This window comes from Prorops nasuta, unplaced genomic scaffold (genome assembly GCF_024137725.1).
Source record: "Prorops nasuta isolate Cenicafe-Biocafe unplaced genomic scaffold, Cenicafe_Pnas_1.2 PNAS00015, whole genome shotgun sequence".
In the NCBI taxonomy this organism is placed as follows: Eukaryota; Metazoa; Arthropoda; class Insecta; order Hymenoptera; family Bethylidae; genus Prorops; species Prorops nasuta.
This window is the reverse complement of record NW_027116812.1, coordinates 2,317,578-2,339,312: the sequence shown is the minus strand read 5'-3', so window position 1 is coordinate 2,339,312 and position 21,735 is coordinate 2,317,578. Positions and strand designations below refer to the sequence as shown.

General features: G+C 34.8%; 2 protein-coding genes across 2 annotated transcripts; both read right to left on the bottom strand.

Moving 5' to 3' along the window:
• Positions 1–869: 869 nt before the first annotated feature.
• LOC136778823 (uncharacterized) lies at positions 870–1,760 on the bottom strand. The gene is made up of 2 exons (XM_066735950.1): positions 1,681–1,760; positions 870–1,578 (listed from the first exon to the last, which is right to left on the bottom strand). The coding sequence occupies exons 1-2, from the start codon at positions 1,758–1,760 to the stop codon at positions 870–872; spliced, it is 789 nt and encodes a 262-aa protein (XP_066592047.1).
• Positions 1,761–2,372: 612 nt separating this feature from the next.
• LOC136778822 (uncharacterized) lies at positions 2,373–20,927 on the bottom strand. Its single transcript, XM_066735949.1, has 36 exons — positions 20,886–20,927; positions 19,518–20,752; positions 19,204–19,282; positions 19,074–19,128; positions 18,658–18,685; positions 18,498–18,613; positions 18,310–18,340; positions 18,007–18,089; positions 17,744–17,796; positions 16,655–17,374; positions 15,875–16,375; positions 15,571–15,615; positions 15,441–15,472; positions 15,336–15,342; positions 15,135–15,224; positions 14,897–14,986; positions 14,769–14,800; positions 14,626–14,668; positions 14,176–14,243; positions 14,030–14,111; positions 12,988–13,888; positions 9,722–10,145; positions 9,592–9,650; positions 8,706–9,306; positions 8,546–8,598; positions 8,265–8,303; positions 8,055–8,153; positions 7,485–7,584; positions 6,576–6,582; positions 5,219–6,446; positions 4,933–4,970; positions 4,577–4,649; positions 4,173–4,322; positions 4,056–4,078; positions 3,933–3,986; positions 2,373–3,641 (listed from the first exon to the last, which is right to left on the bottom strand). The coding sequence occupies exons 1-36, from the start codon at positions 20,910–20,912 to the stop codon at positions 2,388–2,390; spliced, it is 8,520 nt and encodes a 2,839-aa protein (XP_066592046.1). The 5' UTR covers positions 20,913–20,927; the 3' UTR covers positions 2,373–2,387.
• Between the last annotated feature and the right edge of the window lie 808 nt (positions 20,928–21,735).

The window sequence follows — 21,735 nt, the reverse complement described above, 5'->3', positions numbered from 1 at the left end:
GAGGGATTGGCTTTTTCTTCGAATTCGGACTCGTCGGGCTCATCGGATAGGGCGACGAGGAGGGGGCAGGGGGTGGTGGCAAGAATTCTTCATTTTTCGATGGATCGATCACGCCATTGGACATAAAGGGAGAAATATGGCGCGATTCATGTTCGACAATTGCTGCTTTTGACGAGCGTAGGTGTACCATAAAATCTCACGTAGCATAAAAAAAATTGCATCGTAAAACATATCATGGAGCTGATAAGAGTACTCGGCGAAATAATTTCGGTCATGAATATTTGCATTTTCATTTCTCTCTTCTCCCTCCCACCCCCTCTCGACTTTACATCTTATTTATTTATTTTTTTTCGTTGTTATTGTTTTTCAGCCTTTTTTCATCGAATTCGCGCAGCGTTGAAACTGGTAGAAAGTTTGATAATTTAGTTAGAGGGCCGAAGTTAATTAATCCAAAGTGATTAGTTTGAGAAAGTAGGCGAGGTGGGGGCTGGCTGGGGCCTGGGAGTACGGTAGCGCGCGCGCGAGTACCTGAGCGTCTCCGTTAATGAGGATAGAAGATTCGCTCAATGCGTCAGTTCGTTTGCTGTATGTTAAGACTCATTCAAGGCGCCACAAATGTAAACTGGAAGATATTTGCACAGCACCCCAATTTCCCAACTGTAATCAAAGAAGCGAGCTTTACTCAGCCCGGCGGCTTTCAAAAAGCACACAACCGCGCGGGCGCGGGTGCTTGTTCAAAAATGATATTACAAGGAGACCGAGCCGAGCGAGCCTCGGTATCCACTTATCAAGTAGGAATATAAGAAGAAGTAGAAAATCTTAGCAGAGAGACCAGGCAAATAAAATCAAATTAAGAAATTGCCTTTAATCTATAGGATGCACTCGGTGAGGTAAATGTATAAATTCTTCAGTAGCTCTATCGCGAAGGTTATTTCAATACCTTCCTCTTTCGCCCAGAAGGAATATCTCTGGAGCCACTCGTTCGCATCGATTGCGCTGCACAGTTCGATGAAATCATTCGATTTTAGTGCTTGCATGAATTTTCGAAAACTGCGGGACTGTCTCATTTTCTTGCACAGCAGCTCGTGAAGCTCCTCTTTCGGTAGAGTTTCCAGAATTTTACTCACCATCACAGTAAACCCGCCATCGGCCATAATTGGCTCTCGTCTGACGTAAGATGGCATAGATTTCCACGAAATTTGAATTTTCTCCTTCCAACCGTCCACGTCCAATCCCAGGGAACGCAAGAATTCCATTGACTCCTTAACCTCATCCATGTCCCTCAGCTCGCGAAAAATAATTCTTTTATGATCCTCTATAAACGCAACGGTATCGCGTATCTGTGGCTCGTACTTGAAATAGCTATCCATTATCGAACGAATATCGTGCGTCGGACAAATTTTTATAATATCCTCGAGATCTTCCTCCAGCGAGCTCTCGCCGCAGTCCATTATCCAAAAATTCGCGATGAATGTATTTTCCAATAATCTACTAATATTGTAAACGAAAAGCCCGAATGCAGCCATGGACAATGCTGCCATTACACCGGCTATCATTATTACATTTCCAAATTCCATCCTGTTTGATTATTCGTTACAAGATTTACATTAGGTATAGCCTAAAAACAACGTCTATTCACTAATAATCTCCTATTAAATACAATCAATTATTCTACTTTACCGTTCGTGTGTTGGGTATAAATTATCCTTGCCAAACGGAATATTTTCAATGACACCGTTTTCTAATATTAATTTCTTCATGATTTTCGTGCATAGGTTAAATGATTAAATTCTCTTTGTAGTCACTAATTTCTACTTATGAAATTTTCCGTGCAAAATGCCACGTTTATTTTGGATTTCGACCAGCACACCAGTTTTCTTGCTATGATTTCCATTAAATCCATTTTTCGCTCGATTGTATCAATGCATTTTGCAATTAAATTTTTCAATTTTTAACGAATGAATATAGGCGCATTGTAATGCTTGACGTGTATATGTATGTATATACGCATAGACTATACAGTATGTAATGCACTACCCATATGGTTTGTTCATCTTTTCTGAATTTTCTGTACTTTTAATCAAATGTGTGTACCAAGTGTCGTATTAAATATAAGTTTTAGGCATTTTTCACTTGAGCATGAAAACTCTCTTAATATAAGAGTTCATGTGACATGTATTACATATTGCAAGTATCTTTAGCCTTAAGTGGAGGACGCCCTTTGTCGAGAAGTGAATTTAACACTATCACCTTAATCCTTCTGCTGGTGCACATTATGTTCGAGATAAATATAAAAAAAATGAAAACAGAGAAACTTGTATAACATAATAAAAGCATGTATTCCATAATATGTTACATAAATGATAATACGTTGGTGGTTTTCAGTATCAGTCATGACGGTTTAAGTGAAGGCCAAATAACTGCTGGAGTAATTCAATGAAGGCTTCGGGTTCCAAACCAGCAATTTGCAGCTTGTGTAGAAGTTCAATGTAAGCGTCCTGGGCTTCAAGGCCAACGACAATACTCATGAATTCGGTAGAATAAAGGCTTTTGACAAATTTTGCGAAAACTGAATAATGCTGATACTTGTAATCGAAAAGAGCCTTGATTTCATCTTTTGGCAAAATAGCTGCGATTTCTTCATAAAGTACCTTACAACCGCCAGTAGCCTGAATGCTGAATGTTCTCGCCTCAGGCAGTGCAAAATCGGGAAGTCCCAAATTTTTGTGCAGCGTGTTGATGTAAGGGACAATGCCGAGACCGGCATCATCGAGGTAGCGTACAAATTGCTCGAATTCTCTAAGAAGTTCTAGCTTGACAAACGCACGTTTAAAATCTAGAGAAGTTAGATACTGTATTGCTTTTTGTACTTGCTCATCGAGGGAATATTTCTGAGCAATAGGAAGCATTTTCTCGGCTGGTAAAAGAATGATAAAGTCCATTAAATGACTTTCTAAATGAGAATTCTCAAATGTAACTGATTTCTCGGGGATGTCGATGCCAAGAACGTCCTTAAGGAAATCCTTGATGGCCTTGACATCGATGCCGACTTCCTTGGCGTGTTTGAGGAGGTATTGGAAGTGTTCATTGGCATAGACTTTGTTAACGATAGTTTGGACTTTTTGGGATTTCAGTTGAGCTATGAAGTCAGCAAACGCTTTTGACGTTTGCAATTTCTGATTGTACAGATCTTGGAGCTTTTGGACAGGAATGACGGTCTTGATGTCTTCAATGAGTCCTGCGAGTCCTCCGGTGATCCGGGTGATTGTCATTCTAGCGGCTAATCTCGCGGGATGAATGCTGGGTAGTCCTAAAGCTTCATTCAACATGTTGACAATTTTATACACGTAGATTCCAGATTTCTCCAAGTATGCCATCATTTCTCGGACTTCAGGAATAGCCTCAACATCAGTGACCAAGGCCTTAAATTTGTCTGACTTAATATATTCAAGGGCCTTCTGAAATTCCTCATCTATAGATGCGTATTCCAGTACAATGCCAATAATATCGTCAACTGGTAAAACATTGATAAAATCCTGTAGATCATTATGCAGTTGACCTTTCCCAAAATCTGGGATCTTGAAGGCATTTATGGAACTGGCCGCAGCCAGAAGCAACAGGACTGATACGGTGAACTTCATCTGAAAAAGGATATAATTTGTAGAAAAAAGTGTACAGTGATTGAAGAAAAAGAGGATTGCTTAAATAAGTTTATTAATTCTGATGAGAGTATTAAATATAAGTAAAAAGTTGCATAAATTTATGAATGTTTTAACTTACCGTGTTACTTCAAAGAGTTGATAGCATTCACTGATGCATGAGACTGAGCATCGAAGATTTATATACCGCCTCCAAGCAGTCTAATTGATCGATGAGAGAGTGTAATCACCGGCTGATTGATAAAATTAAAAGCCAAATTTTAATCTTATCACTGGGTCTTCAGCCACCTGTATCACTTTCCAAAATATTAAAATTAGCCATATTTCCTAAAATGGTTAACGATCCACAGCTTAGATATATCGATTGGAGACTTTTATCAAGAGTGCTGTTTTTACTCGAATAAAAAATCGAGTAGTACCTATGTCAAAATAATAATCGACAATCTCAAACATCCAAATATTTATTATGAGTTTGGAAGAATGAATGCTCACGAATATATTGCAGATTCTAACTTTTATTTTTTTCTTTGTTGTGTATCGTCATTAAAGCACTATGCATATAATCACTTTCTTTAGCTCCTACAAAATAATATTTTATAATCTTTAATGAACGTAATTGTACAAAGTATCTGCGGCCGTAGTTGAAGTATTTCTTTTTCTTCTCTATAGCAAATGTTGTACATTGAACAAATTTTTAAATCATTTCTTCATATTTCCTAATACAAACAAATTAATTATAAATGTATGGAATTCGTGATATATTCTACTTATACTGTTCGTCTATAGACATAAGTTATCTTTGCAAACAGAATATTATCAATGATGATAACAATAAAATTTTCAAACTTTAAATTCCTCGTGATTTTGGTATACCTAAATGTTAAATCATTGCTTTTTCTCTTTATATGAATACTAACTACTATTGTCATATTTTCCTTGCAAAATGTGGTAGATATTTTGAAGCTCGACAAAATCAATAGTTTCCTTTTTCTATAATCTTCATAAAATTCATTTATTTACTGCATGCATATAATTAACACATTTTATGGTAAATCTTTATATTTTTGACATATGAAAATAAATGCATTGCAATTTTGTAAAGCTTAGCATATTATATCTGCAGAACATTAAAAACATTATATTTTTGTCGATGACCTGCAGGGTCAGTGCAATAAATTATAGCACAGGAACGTCCTTCTACATTTCAACTGCATGATTACACCAATTTGATAACCCAGCGAATAATGACAACCTTACTATGTAATATACTAACCTTACACGAGGTTAAATTTGTTAGTTTCGCCTGGCTTTCTGCACATTTTATAAAAGCGTATATCGAGTATTATATAAATTATATACTTTTAACGGAAAGTGCGTGTTAACATAATCTAACGACTTCTTTCCTGATTCGCACATGTTTAAGAAATATTAAAAATAATGAAACGGCAATAAAATTATTAATCACAATTTAATCATGCATATTTCATAATGCTTTACACACAAATGATAATACATAGATGCAGTTATTCTATATCTATCATTACGGGCTCAGTACAAGCCAAACATCTTCTGGAGTAATCGCAGAGATGCTTCGGGTGCCAAGCCAACGTTTCTTAGCTTCTGCACAAACTGGACGTGAGCAGGCTGAGCTTTAAGGGCGTTAACAATTTTCGCGAATTCAGGAGATTTGATACTGTTGACAAAATGGGCGAAAACCTGTTCGTGCTCATATTTGTAATCGAAAAGCTTCTTGATATCATCTTCAGGCAGAAGAGACTCCAGTTCTTTGTACATTTCCTCCAAACCGCCAGTTGCCTGAATGTTCAAGGCTTTCCCACCAGGGAGTTTATAAGGAGGAAGTCCCAAACTCTTACGAAAATGGTTGATGTAATAGACAATGTTGAGACCAGCATTATCGAGATAGCGCACAACTTGCTCAAATTCTTTAAGAGCTTGAACGTTGAGAAGCGATGATTTGAATTCTTCAGTATAAATATAATGTATGGCTTTTTGTGCTTCATCACCGTTAATATATTTGCTAATGATTTCCAACATTTTCTTGAACGGCAAGAGTTCGATGAACTGGTTTAAATGGCTTTCCAAATCAGGATTTTCCAATGTGACTGCTTTTAGGGAGATGTGGATACCTAGTATAACCTGTAGTACTTCTTTCAAGGCCTGGACGTTCACACCGTGATCCCTGGCACTTTTGATGAGTAGTTGGATACGTCCATCGGCATAGACTGTTTTAATTAATCCTCTCAATTTCTCGGATCTGAGATCGTTGATGAGTTTGACAAAAGCCTTTGAATTCTGCAAGAGATTTTGGACTACTTTTTTGATTTCCTCGACAGGAATGACTGCTCGGAGTCTCTCTGCCAGTCCTGCAAGTCCTCCGGTGGCTTGAGTGTCTGCTATTCTGGCGGTTAATCGTGCGGGCTTGATCTTGGGTAGTCCCAAACGTTTGTTCACGTCATTGACCATTTTGTGCGCTTCGAGTCCAGCATTCTCCAAGAAAGTCAACACATCTCGAAGTGCAGGAATAGCCTCAACATCGCTGAGGCGGGCTTTAAATTCATCCGACTTTAAATACTCATAGGCCCTCTGGACTTCTTCATCTTCACTTAGGTATTCGATTACAATGCCGACAATTTCATCAACTGGTATAAGATCGATGATTTTCTGAAACGCCGCTTTTAGTTCGCCTTTTCCATAATTGGGGACTTTGATGGCGTTGATGGAACTGGCCGCAGCCAGAACCAATAAGAGTGATACGGTAAGCTTCATCTGAATACAAATCATAATTTATTTAAATAAGCTGGTTTCGCTTGATGCAAAAGAAGGTTTCTTAAGAAGCAACGGGGTGCATGAAAATTTAAGATTAAATTGTAGGAAAATATTGATGGTTTAACTTACCGTGATACTTCAGAGAGTTGATAGCATTCACTGATGCTTAAGAGTGAACTTGGGAGATTTATATACTGTGACCAGGCAGTTCTTAACTTATTGATTAAGGAGTGCTATCATAGACTAATTGATAAGATTAGAAGCGAGATATATGTTAAGTTTATCACTAGTTTTCCTGCCACCTGCATCACTTTTGAAAAGGCTGGAATCTGCTGCATTTCCTCGAATGGTTTACAGTACACAGCTCAGATAGATTGATTGGAAAATTTTATCAAGGTTGATTGTTTTCCTCTTATGACAAATTTATAATAAATTAATATAATGCATTTTAATCAGAATCATCACAACAGTTATCATAAAATTTTACGGGCGAATTTTTAACGAACTAATTGCACATTTTAACTCATATTATTATCTTTTTTGTATGTGGTGTAATTAAAACTCTATATAATATTTTCTCTCGGCTCTCACAAAAAATAATCTTTTTATGATTCATGATAAACGATACGGTACAGCGTATCTGTGGCTCGTACTTATAATGTTATAATAGTTTTTCGTCTTGTAGCAAATATTGTCCGCCCAACGACTTTTTATATAATTTCTCGTTTCGAATCCTAGTTTAAATAAAGGTTCATTATGTTAAAGTAAGAGATCCGAGAGGTCGTAAAATAAATGCATTTGTTGTTAGTTAAAATATGTGTATCTTCAATATAGCTATTATTGTATGAAAAGGTTTAGTTTTCACGGGAACAAGTCAAGTACTAAATATATATCATTGGTTTGATTGAATTTTACATCAGGTTTCGAATAATGTTATTACTTATCAGTGCAATAACAGTTCACTTGGAATATCAGTCTCTCTGGTCACCATGTGTGATGTATATGCTCTAAGAACTTTATTGCTCTAATTCATTTTACAATGCATTAAAATATCTGTAAGTGCATCCGACAGCATAGATTCCCCAGCAGAACTGAGTCATCCCTTGTGCCTGATCACCCTTCATCGAACCCACTTTCTCTGCGGAGTGATTGTTGACGCACACCCGTCAAATACCGAAAGTAATTCAAATATAGTCGAAACACAATCGAAATCTTCATTCAGCAAAATATTGCTGTTTGTTACCCCAAACATCGCGATTAATGTATTTTTCAATAAACTATTAATATTCTGAACTAAAAACCCGACTGCGACCGTTTAATGCAACTATTACACTGGCTATTATTATTACATTTCCAGATTCCTTCCTCTTTAGTTATACGTTATAAGATTTACCTTGCAGGTAGGATAAAGAAAACATCTACATTCAGTAATAATCTCTTATTATAAATGTATGGAATTCATTATTTTACTATACTGTTCGTCTATTGAGCATAAGTTATCTTTGCAAACAGAATATTATCAATAATAAAATGTTCAAATTTTAAATTCCTTATGATATTTGTATGAATGTTAATTCATTACTTTCTATTTATATGATTACTATCTACTTATCATATTTTTCGTACAAAATGCGGCAGGTATTTTGGGGCCCCCCCAAAAAACTGGTTTCCTTTCTAAATATGATCTTCGACAAATCCATTTATTTACTGGATATAACCAACAATTTTTATAATAAATCTTTATATTTTTGACAAGTGAAAAAAAAACACTGCAATTTCACAAAACTTACCTTATTATATATATATATATATATATACTATGCAGAACATATAAGAATCCAGTATTTTTTGGATACCCTGCAGGACGAGTGCAATAAGTTAGATTAAAAATACGGTATTCTACATTTGAAGTGAATACACCAGTTTGACAATGCAACAAAAAATATCCTTACTATTTAATGTATAAACGTTATTATGATATTAAATTTATTCATTTTGGCTGACTTTCGGCACATTTCATGAAAATCATACATTGACTATATAGAGTGTTATATAATTTATATACTTTTGACGAAAAGTGCATGTTAATATACATTAACGACTTGTATCCTGGTCCGTATACGTTTGAGAAATATTAGAAACCATGAAACCACTAAAAAATTGTTAATTACAATTTAATCGTGCATATTTCATAATGCTTTACATAAATGATAATACATAGATGCAGTTATTCTATATCTATCATTACGGGCTCAGTACAAGCCAAATATCTTCTGGAGTAATCGCAGAGATGCTTCGGGTGCCAAGCCAACGTTTCTTAGCTTCTGCACAAACTGGACGTGAGCAGGCTGAGCTTTAAGGGCGTTAACAATTTTCGCGAATTCAGAAGATTTGATACTGTTGACAAAATGGGCGAAAACCTGTTCGTGCTCATATTTGTAATCGAAAAGCTTCTTGATATCATCTTCAGGCAGAAGAGACTCCAGTTCTTTGTACATTTCCTCCAAACCGCCAGTTGCCTGAATGTTCAAGGCTTTCCCACCAGGGAGTTTATAAGGAGGAAGTCCCAAACTCTTACGAAAATGGTTGATGTAATAGACAATGTTGAGACCAGCATTATCGAGATAGCGCACAACTTGCTCAAATTCTTTAAGAGCTTGAACGTTGAGAAGCGATGATTTGAATTCTTCAGTATAAAAATAGTATATGGCTTTTCTTGTTTCATCATTGTTAATATACTTGCTAACATTAGTCACTATTTTATTGTGCGGCAAAAGTTCGATAAAATCATATAAATGGCTTTCCAACTCAGGATTTGCCAATGTGTCTACTTTTACGGGAATCCCACGCGGACCAATCACTTTGAAAAAACGTTATAATAACGTAACAAACGTTGATTTTAGGTTATGGTTGGAAAAATCAACGTTATTTAACGGTTGACTCCAAACGTTTTAGAAAAACGTTACATTGACGTAGTTTTTTTTCTTAGAGTAACGTATTCCCTTAAAATAACGCTATAAAACCGTTATATATTAACGTTAAAGAAAGATAAAAAAACCATTATTAAAACTTTAAAAAGATCTTAATTCAATAAACATATAAAATTTTGGTTAGGTACAACGTTTAATTAACGTAATAAAATAACGTGTGATAAGGGGATCCATGAAACTTCTATTTAACTGAGTTCTGTACAATCTAACATTGCTTTCTCGTTGATATAATACGTTTTAATTATCACAAAATTTAACTCTACAGCATCGTGAAATATACGTTACTAATAAACGTTATTATTCTTTCTGTGGATATCTTGTATGGTCTGTAGGAGATGTTTGAGGGCTTCGTATTTGAAAACAACTACATTGAATCTCTTATAGAGTCTTTTAACCTGATAATTGGAAAAGAATCTCTCAACTAATGCACGCCATTTTGGGGAATCGAGTTGCATGACAAACTCGGCAAAAGCCTTTGAATTCTGCCAGAGTTCTTCGGTTACTTTTTTGATTTCTGCCATAGGAATGATAGAACTGATGTCCTTTAGCAGTCCTTCGATTCCTCCGGTGGCCTGAGTGTCCATTATTCTAGCGGTTAATTTTAAGGGTCGGATCCTGGGTGTTCCCAACAATTTATTCACGTCGTTGATCATTTTGTACGCTTCGAATCCAGCATCCTGTAGGAACAACAACAATTGTCGAACTTCTTGGGTATCTGCAATTACGCTGAAAATGTCTTTAAATTCGTTCGACGTTACAAATACATAGGCCTTCTGAACTTGTTCATCTTCGCCTAGGTATTCGTTTACAATGCTGACAATTTCATCAATGGTATAAGATCGATAATTTTCTGAAATGCCACTTTTAATTCGCCATTTCCATAATTGGGGATTTTGAAGGCGTTGATAGAACTGGCCGCAGCCAGAACCAATAAGAGTGATACGGTGAACTTCATCTAAAAGAAGAAAAATAATTAGTTATAATAAGCAGGTTTCGCTTGAAGAATAATGTGGTTTCTTAAGGGAGCACCGAGTCCAGTGAAAATTTATGAGTAAATGGTAGGAAAATATTGATGGTTTAACTTACTGTGATACTTCGGAGAGTTTGACAATTTTCGCTGATGCATGAGTGTGAGCTTCGAAGGTTAATATACTGTGGCCAGTACTTCTTAATCTATCGATTAAGGAGTTTAATCAAAGACTCATTGATAAGATAAAAAGCTATACTTTAAGCTTATTACTAGATTTCCTGCCATTGCGATATCTCTTCTTAGAATGCTAAAATCTACTACGTTTCCTAAAATGGATTACAATAGACAGTTTAGATCAATTGATTGGAAAATTTTTTCAGTGTTGAGTGTTTTCTTTTATTATAAATATATAATAAATCAAAATAATATATGTTTCATCTATGAACATTACAACGGTTATTATAAAATTTGACGAGAGAATTTTTACGAACTCATTGCAAATTTTAACTCGTATCCTTTTTTGATATTTAGCAACTAATGCACTATATAACAATTTTCCTCATCTCGAACATAATAATTATTTAAATCCTCTATATGAACGCAACGGTATAGCAGACCTGTTGATCACGTATTTGAAAAGACTTCACTTTCTAACGCATAAACGTGCAATGAACAAATTTTTATTTCGTCTTTTCCTGATTCCTAATTCAAACAAATATTCTCTACTTTACAATAGGAGATACTTTCTGAATGAATAACTTCGTTGAGAACTAAAACATATGTGCCACTTTAATAAGCACTATCGTATTATAATCCTAGATTTCACGGTAAAAAGCAAATATTAATTAGATTTTCGTAAGTCTGCAGAATATATTTCATCTCAGGTTTTACAGTAATGTCGTTAATTTATAGTGTAATTTCAGTTAATCTGAAAGTTCATCCCTTCTGGTCACTGTAATGCAAGTCTCCTAAAAACCTTACCGCTCTATATAATTTTACAATACTTAAAATAAGTATAAGTTCATCAGATCTAGCATAGAATCCTCAGTATAGCTGAGTCCCCCTTTTTGCCTGATCATTCTTCATCGGACCTACTATGTCTACGTAATGATTTGTGACGCTCCCTTCGAAACAAGCGACAGTAATTCAAATTTGGCCTAAACAACGTCGAGGACCTCCTCTAGCGAGCTACTGTCATCCATTAAATCAAAAATCGCGCGGCCAATATATTTTTCAACGAACTGTTACTTTAGTAAACGAACAGTCTGACTGCAGCCACTACACCGGCTATTATTATTATTACATTTCCAATAAATTCCTTACAATTTTCGTTTTAATTTTTACACATTTCATGATCTACCTAACGTACATCAAATAAAAATTATCTATTCTTAATAACAATCGTTTATTTAATTCAATTAATTGTTCCGCCTTACCCTTCGTATATTGAATACAAGTTACCTTTGTCAATCAGAATATATATATTACCAATGATCCAATTTTCTAATTGTAAATTCTTCATGATTGTTATGTATAAGTTAAATGATTTAAATCCCCTTTGTGTAATTAATTTCCACATATTTAATTTTCTCTGCAAAATACAATAAGTATTTTAAGTTTGGACCAGCCCACCAGCTTTGGTACTATGATCATTATAAAATTCATGTTTTTGCTCGATTTCAACAACAGATGTTGTGATTAATGTTTAAATTTTTTGCGAATGAATACAAGCGCATTGCACTTTTGCTAAGCTTACTACAATATGCATGCAAAATATACAGTAGGTCTATTTTTTTAGCTACAATGCTGCACTAATGCAATAAGTTAGAGTATATAAGGAAACATATTCTTGTCTTATTTCAATTAACTACACCAGTTCGATAATGTAGTGAAAAAGAGTAACTTGAGTAGGTAATGAACCTGCTAACTATAATGTTTATTCGTTTTTCCTGAACTTTCTGTAGTTTTCATCAAAATTGTATACCGGGAGTTACGTCACGCGTATACATATTTAACAAGAAGTATACGTGTTACCCTAGCAGCCAATATTCTAAATTTGCACAAGTTCGAGGAACATATATAAAAAACAATGAAAATAAGGTACAATTTTAAAGCATATATTTCATAATATTTTACATAAATAATAATATGTCGGTGGTTATTCAGTATCAGTAATGGCGTATTCAATAGAAGCCAAATACCTTCAAGTGTAAGCGAACATATGCTAAGGGTTCGAAGCCAACGTTATTGAGCTTTTGTATAAATTGAACGAAAGCAGGCTGAGCTTCAAGTCTGACTACAAGTTTTACAAACGAGGGAGATTTAACACTGTTCACGAAATGCGCGAAAACTGCATTATGGTGAAATTTGTAATCAAAAAGAGACTTGATTTCATCTTCGGGCAGAACAGCCTCCAGTTCTTCGTACAATTTTTTTAAACCACCAGTAGCCTGGACGTTGAAGGTTTTTGCTTCAGACAGTACGAAAGAGGGAAGTCCATAACTCTGATGGATTAGGTTGATGTACTTGACAATCTCAAGACCGGCAAAATCGAGGTAGCGCACAACCTGTTCGAATTCTGTAAGAGCTTCGAGATTGAGAAGCGAAGATTTAAACTCTTCAGAGTGAAAATACTCTATTGCTTTTCGTAATTCCTCAGTATTAACATATTTATCAAAAATAACCGCCATTTTGTTGAGCGGCAAAAGCTTAATAAAATCATTTAAATGGCTCTCCAGCTCAGGATTTGCCATTGAGTCTGTTTCTACGGGGATGTGCCGGACGGGGATGGAAATGTGCCGGGCAGGGATGGGAGTGTGCCGGACGGGGAGGTGAATGCGCCGGGCAGGGATGGTCTGTAGGAAATCCTTGAAGCCTTCGGCATTCATTACTTCATTTAATCTTTCGCTGAGTTTCCTAGCATAATGATTGGACCAGAATCTTTGCCAAATTGCAATGTACTGTGGGGATTTGAATTGTTTGTCTAAGTTGGCAAAAGCCTTTGAATTCTGCATGAGCTCTTTGGCTACTTTTTCGATTTCTGCGTAAGGAATAATGGCACTGATGTCCTTTACCAGTCCTTTGATTCCTCCGGTGGCCTGAGTATCCGCTATTCTAGCGGTTAATTTTAAGGGCCGGATCGTGGGTGTTCCCAACAATTTATTCACGTCGTTGGCCGCTCTGAATGCTTCAATTCCAGCATCCTCTAAAAACAATAAAAATGTTCGAGTATCAGGAGCAGTCATAACATCGCTGAAAAGGCCTTTAAATTCGTCCGACTTTAAAAATTCATGGACCCTCTGAACTTGTTCATCTTCGCTTATGTATTCGATCACAATGCTGATAATGTCATCAGCTGGTATGAGATCGAAGATTTTCTGAAACGCCACTTTTAGTTCGCCTTTTCCATAATTGGGGATTTGGAAGGCGTTGATGGAGCTGATCGCAGCCAAAAACAATAAGGATGATACGCTGAACTTCATCTGAAAAGAAAAAATCATAATTTATTTAAATAAACTGATTTCGTTTGATGATAATAATGGTTTCTTAAGGGAGCATCGAGTTCAGTGAAAACTTATGAGTAAATAGTACGTAAATATTGATGGTTTAACTTACTTTGATACTTCGGAGAGTTGACAGCATTCACTGATACTTATGTGTGAATCTAGGAGATTTATATATTGTGGCCAGGCAGTTCTCAGCCAACTGATTAAGAAGTTTAATCAAAGACTTATTGATAAGATTAAAAGCTAGATTTTAAGCTTATAACTATAGATTTTCTGCTATCGTGGTAACACTTTTGAAATATCTAGAATCCACTACGTTTCCTAGAATGGGCTACAATAAATTGATAAGAAAAGCTTTTCAAGATTCATTTTGCTCTCTTATGAATAATATAAAATAAATCAAAATAATATATTTCAATCAGAAATATCACAACGGTTATAATAAAATCTGATGAGAGAAATTTTATTGAATTCATTGCAAAATTTTAACACGTATCCTTCATTTATATACAGCAGCTTTAATACACTTTATAATAATTTTCCTTAACTGAAATATAATAATTATTTGAATCCTCCTATATGAACGAAATGGTATTGCGGACCTGTTGCTCGCGTGTTTGAAAAGACTCTTCACTTTCTAACGCGTAAACGTGTCATGAACAAATTTTTATTTCATCTTTTTCTGATTCCTAATTCAAATAAATGTTCTCTACTTTACAATAGGAGATACTTTCTAAATGAATACTTTTATTCACCCTTAAATCATATGTCATTTTAATAAGCACTATCGTATAATAAGCCTGGATTTCATGGGAAAAAGCAAATATTATTTAGGGTACCGTTCATCTGATCACACTTCTCCTCATGTTTTACAGTAATGTCGTTACTCTGCAATGTAATAATTACAGCTCATCTAGAAAGTCAATCTCTCTGGTTGCTAGGAAGTATGACCTCTAAAAACATTATCGCACTGAATTATTTGACATTACTTAAAATATTTGTAAGTGCATGAGACAGTATGAGCTCTACATCAGATCTGAGTCTCGCTTCTTGGCTGATCATCTCTCTTCGAACCTACTTTATGTGCAGAGTATTTTTGTACATATCCTCGTAAAAAGCTGAAGTAATTCAAATTTGATTGAAAGATCATTGAAATCTTCCTCTATTGAGATACTTCCGTCCATTTTCTCAAAGATCACGATCAATATATCTTCCAACAAACTATTAATACTATCAGTACAAAATTAACTGCTGTTATGTGCATTTCAACCATTACACTAGCTATTATTATTACTTTTCCAACTTCCTTCTTCTTTGTGTATATGTTACAAAGTTACCTTACACACAAATAGTATAAAACAAGCACCTTCATTCACTTAAAATCTTTTAATAGAAATGTATAGGATTTATTATTCTATTTTACTCTTCGTCTGTTGAGTATAAGTTATATTCGTAAACCAAATTCATCAATAATCGAATTTTCTAATTTAAAATTTTTAATGATTCTTTATATATGTCAAATCATTGCTTTTTCTTTGTATGGCTAATATCTTCTTGACCCTAATGAACAAGTTAATACTTTCTTGTATCATATCAACTAATTACATCAGTTCGGCAGAGCAGCGAAAATTATCAACCTTAATTAATAATGTACTAACCATAAGCTGAAATTTGTTCGTTTTGTTTGAGTTAATGCACTTTTCCTAAAAGTATACACTGAGGGTCAAATGAAAAGTATATAATTGCAACGAAAAGCGTGTGTTATCCTAAAATTCTTTATCCTGAATGGCAGATATTTAAGATATACATAAAAACAATTAAACCAAAGTGAAATTATGATATATAATTACATAATTTATTTCATAATATGTTACATAAATGAAGATGATAATAAGTTTATGTTTAATTCGTATCAATGGAAATGTTTATATGGAGGCCAAATATCTTAAGGAGATAGTTAACATATGCTTGTGGTTCAAAGCCAACGTCTTTAAGCTGTTGTATAAACTTAATGTATTCGGAAAATATTTCAAGCTTGTAAATAATTTCTTCAAACATGGGAGAGTAGAGACTGTTGACAAAATGAGCGAAAATTGCATTATGCTGATACTTGTAATCAAAAAGAGCCTTGATATCATCTTCAGGTAGAACAGACGCCAATTCTTCGAATAATATCTTAAAACCACCAGTAGCCTGTACGTTCAAGGGTTTGGAACCAGGAAATTTATAAGGGGGAATTCCCAAACTCTCATGCACTTGATTGATTAATTTGGCAATTTTGAAACCAGCTCCATCCAGATAGCGCACAAATTTCTCAAATTGTCTAAGGGATTCAAGATCCACAAGTGAGCGTTTAAAATCTTCAGATCCAAGATACTGTAACGTTTTCTGTACTTCTTCATTGTTAATATATTTATTAATGATATGTTCTATTTTATCGTAAGGCAAAAGATTTAGAAAGTCCTTTAACCCGCCAATAGGCGCGTGCTTTTTTTTTTACGTAGATAGGCGCGTGGGGTGTCACGGACACCCCATTTGTTTTTCGTTATTAGACGTAAAATATTTACAAATACAGATTTATTTTTCAATAAATATCATCTATGCGAAGTTCCCTTTGGTATACAATAGCAATTGCATTTCTTTACATTATTTGTATTAATTAAACGCTAATATTTTTAAGTGACTGCACAAATTTTTCGCTACGTTACCAATAGATTTCTATTTTTGGGGTGTTCTGAACACCCCGCGCGCCCATTGCCGGGTTAAATGGTCCTCCAACTCAGTATACTCAAATGTGACTGCTTTCCCAGGTACGTGGATACCAAGTACGGTTTCGAGAAGATTTTTGATGGCCTTGACATTGATACCTGCTTTCTTGGCGTGTTCAAGGAGGTATTGAAAGTGTTCATTGGCATAGACTTTGTTAACGATAGTTTGTACTTTTTGGGATTTCAGTTGAGCTATGAAGTCAGCAAAAGCCTTCGAATTCTGCAGCTTTTCTTCGTAAAGATTTTGCAGTTTCTGATGAGGAATGATCACTTTAATATCTTCTACAAGTCCTACGAGTCCTCCGGTGATCTGAGTGCTTGCTATTCTAGCGGCTAATCTTGCACGGTGAATTCTGGGCAGTCCTAAAGCTCCATTCAACTTGTTAACAATTTTGTAGATGTAGATTCCAGCTTTTTCTAAGTATGCCATTATTTCTCGGACCTCAGAAATAGCCTCAACCTCAGTGACCAAGGCCTTAAATTTGTCTGACTTAACATATTCAAGGGCCTTCTGAACTTCCTCATCTATAGATGCGTATTCCAGTACAATGCCAATAATATTGTCAACTGGTAAAACATTGATAAAATCCTGTAGATCATTATGCAGTTGACCTTTCCCAAAATCTGGGATCTTGAAGACATTTATGGAACTGGCCGCAGCCAGAACCAAAAGGACTGATACGGTGAACTTCATCTGAAAAGAAAATAATTTCTATAAATAAGTGTTGAGTTTAAAGAAAAAGACGGTTACTTAAAGAAGTACTGATCATGATGAAAGTGTAAGAATGCTTTAACCATAACAAAATATGGATGTTTCAATTTACCATGTTACATCGGTGAGTTGATAGCATTCACTGATGGTTAAGAGTAAATATTGAAAGCTCTTATATACCTCCACCAACTAGTTTTTAAATGATCAATGAGTTGTATATAATCATTGGTTTATCGATTAGATTAAAAAATAGCTTATATAAATTTGTCACTGGTTGTCTAGTTACTTGTATGACTTGTGAAAATACTAAAATCTGCTGTTTCCTACAGTGGCTTACGACACACAGTTTACATAGGTTGATTGGAGAATTTTATCTAAAGTGATGTTTCCAATTGAGTGAAAAACTGAATAATACTTCATAATAATAAGCTTCAATCATAAACATCACAATTATTGTTATAAAATTTTACAAACTCATGTTAACGAATTAATTGCAAATTTTAACTTTTATCATTCTTTTATATATTGTACAATTATAGCATTATATAATCATTTCCTTCGGCTCGAACAAAATAATGATTGAAATCTTCCATGAATGCAACGGTATAGCATACCTATGGCTTGTATTTGAAATGACTCTTTACTTTCTAACGTATAACGTGCATTGAACAAATTTGTATATAATCTTTTCTTAATTCTTAATTCAAACAAATATTTATCATTTCTCACAATAGGGAAAAGGTTTTGTAATTAATGCGTTAGAGGCTAGTTATACCCTATATCACTTTAATAGCTACTGTCGTATAAAAATTCTGGATTCACAGGAAAAAGCAAATATTATTTAGGATATCGTTCGTCTGATTACACTTGACCCTAGGTTTTATAATAATGTCGTTACCTTACAGTGTAATAATTACAGCTCATCTAAAAGGTCAGTTTCTCTGGTTACTATGATGTATAGCCTCCAAAAATTGTATCGTTTTAAATCATTTTATAATACTCAAAATATGTGCAAGTGCATCAGATAGCATTGGCTCCCTAGCAGAAATAGGACCCTTTTTGCTTGATCACCCCTCTCAAATTCGGTTGAAACATCGTCGAGTACCTTCTTTAGCTATATTGACATTCATTACACCAAAGATCGCGATCAATATATTTTTTAATAAACTCTCTATTAATTTGATAAAAGAAAAGCCTAACTGTAGCCGTACGACACACCGGCTATTATCATTATATTCACAAATTTCTAATAATTTTTGTTTTACTTGTTATGCGTTCCATGATCTACCTTACCTACATCAAATTAAAATGATCTATCCTTAATAATAATCGTTTATTTAAATTGAATTAATTATTCCGCCTTGCCATTTGTATATTGAATACGTGTTATCTCTGTCAATCAGAGAATATTATTAATAATTCAATTTTCTAATTGTTAATTCTTCATGATATTTGTATATAATTTAAATGACTTAAATCCCCTTTATGTGACAAATTTCCACTTATAAAATATTCTATGCAAAATACGACAAGTATTTTGAGATTGGACCAGCACAGCAGCTTTGGTACTTATGATCCTTATAAAATTCATGTTTTTGCTCGACTCATCAACATATGTTGTGATTAATGTTTAAACTTGTTGCGAATGAATACAGGTGCATTGCACATTTGCTAAGCTTACCATAGCATACATGCAAAATATACAGTAGGTCTATTTTTTTAGCTACAATGCTGCACTAATGCAATAAGTTAGAGTATATAAGGAAACATATTCTTGTCTTATGGTTAGCCAACTATATACACCAGTTCACTAGTGTAATGAAGAAAAAAATAACTTTAGTAGGTAGTGAACCTGCTAATTGTAACGTTTGTTCGTTTTTCCTAAACTTTCTGCAGTTTTCATCAAAAGTGTATACCGAGAGTTATATTACGTATACATTTTTAACAAGAAGTATGTGTTACCCTAACAATCATTATCACGAATTGTACAGGTTCGAGGAATATAAATAAAGAATAGTGAAAACAAGGTAAAATTGTGAAGCATAATTAAAGCTTATATTTCATTATATCTTACATAAATGATAATATGTCGATGGTTTTTCTGTATCAGTCATAGCGTATTCACTGAAAGCCAAATACCTTCAAGAATAAGTGGAAATATGCTGAGGGTTCGAGGCCAACGTTCTTGAGATTTTGTATAAATTGAACGAAAGCAGGCTGAGCTTTAAGGGCGGCTACAATTTTCGCGAACTCAGGAGATTTGACACTGTTCACGAAATGCGCGAAAACTGCATTATGGTGAATTTTGTAATCAAAAAGAGACTTGATTTCATCTTCGGGCAGAACAGCCTCCAGTTCATCGTATATTTTTTTTAAACCAGCAGTAGCCTGGACGTTGAAGGTTCTTGTGTCAGGCAGTACGAAAGGGGGCAGTGCCAAACTGCTATGTAGGTAATTAATGTAGTTGACAATGTCAAGACCGGCATCATCGAGGTAACGCACAAGCCCCTCGAATTCTCTAAGAACTTCGATACTGAGAAGCGAAGCTTTAAAATCCTCAGAACGAAGATACTGAATTGCTTTTTGTACGTCCTCAGTCATAAGATATTTATCAAAAATAGCCAGTATTTTTTGGAAGGGCAAAAGATTTAGAAAGTCCTTTAAATGTCTCTCCAATTGAGGATTCTCAAATGTGACTGCTTTGGCGGGTACGTGGATGCCTAGTATAGTCTCTAGGAGATCCTTGATAGTCTTGAGGTTGATGCCTGCATCCTTGGCTTTTTGGATGAGGATTTGTACGTGTTTATTGGCCACAACTTTGTTGACGACAGTTTGGAATTTTTGAGATTTCAGTTGGTTGACTAAGTTGGCGAAAGCCTTTGAAGACTTCAATTCCTCATTGTATACTTTTTGGATTTTTGCGAAAGGAATAACGGCCTTGATTTCTTCAATCATTCCTGCGAGTCCTCCGGTGGCCTGGGTGCTTGCCATTCTAGCAGTCAATGTTGCGGGGTGAATGCTGGGCAATCCCAATTGTTTATTCAAGTCATTGGCGATTTTGTAAGCTTCGAGTCCAGCATCCTCCAAGTAATTCATCAGTTCTCGGAGTTCAGGAATAGCCTCAACCTCTTTGACCAGGGTCTTAAATTCCTCAGACTGGAAATATCCATAGGCCTTCTGGACTTGTTCATCTTCGCTTAGGTATTGCATTACAATGGCAATAATATCGTTAACTGGTACAAGATCGATGAATTTCTGAAGCGACACTTTTACTTCGCCTTTTCCATAATTAGGGATTTTGAAGGCATTGATGGAACTGGCCGCAGCCAGAACCAGTAAGACTGATACGGTGAACTTCATCTAAAAGAAGAAAAATAATTAGTTTCAATAAGCAGACGTTTCGCTTGATGAAGAATATGGTTTCTTAAGGGTGCACCGAGTATGATGAAAATTTAAGAGTAAATTGTAGCAAAATGTTGATGGTCTAACTTACCGTGATACTTCGGAGAGTCGATAGCATTCACTGATGCTTGAGGCTGATCCTGGGAGATTTATATACCGCAACGAAGCAGTTTCACTGATCGATGAAAGAGTGTAATCATTGGCTGATTGATAAGATTAAAAGCTAAATTTTAAGTTTACCGTTTGATCTCGAGCCACCTGCATCACTTATGAAAAGGTTAAAGTCTGCCATGTATCGTAAAATGGTTTGCGATACATAGTTTTGGATTGATCGATTGGAAAATTTTATCAAGAGTGATGTTTTTACTCGAATAAAAAACCTAGTAATACATCATAATATATTTCAATTTGTAACTTCAGTGCATTTATTATAAACTTTTATGAGCGAACTTTAACGATTCAATTGCAGATTTGAAAATTTATTATTTACTTTTCTGTATATGGTAATGAAAGCAACGTAATGTTATTATTTTTCTTAGCTGCAGAAAAGAAAGCTTTAAGCAAACATTAAAATCATTCTTCTAATTATCAAGAATAATAAGATATCGTGAACTTTCTATCGAATAAAAGTGTGAATTTGATTAGTTTATTAGCAAGCTCGGCTGTAATCAGAAAGAGAAAAGAGAAACGTTGCTCGTGGGCAACGATTAATTGATAGCTATCTTTCTAATTATCTAGAGGATCGTTATTTCGTGAAAAAAATATCCATGACAAAAACAGATAAAAAGTCTTTAAAAAAATAATAAGCATTTGGAAAAGATTAAAAGAAGCAATGGTTAATAATAGAAGGTTAAATGCAGCTAGTATAAAGACTCGCGTGAAATCGACTGGTGGCTGTTTTAGAAAAGGGGGTGGCAGGTTAACGGGGTAAAACTTTGCTC

Bases quoted from the DNA above. Each gene is read 5' to 3' on its own strand.
- LOC136778823 (XM_066735950.1), bottom strand. From the start codon at position 1,760: ATGAAGAAATTAATATTAGAAAACGGTGTCATTGAAAATATTCCGTTT. The intron at 1,579-1,680 runs GTAAAGTAGAAT...ATAATCAAACAG, and splicing joins TTATACCCAACACACGAACG to GATGGAATTTGGAAATGTAA.
- LOC136778822 (XM_066735949.1), bottom strand. From the start codon at position 20,912: ATGCTATCGACTCTCCGAAGTATCACG. The intron at 18,341-18,497 runs GTACTCGACGAT...TATACATCATAG, and splicing joins TGTCAATATAGCTAAAGAAG to TAACCAGAGAAACTGACCTT. The intron at 8,599-8,705 runs GTACTGAGCCCG...ACAATTTTTTAG, and splicing joins CTCCAGAAGATATTTGGCTT to TGGTTTCATGGTTTCTAATA.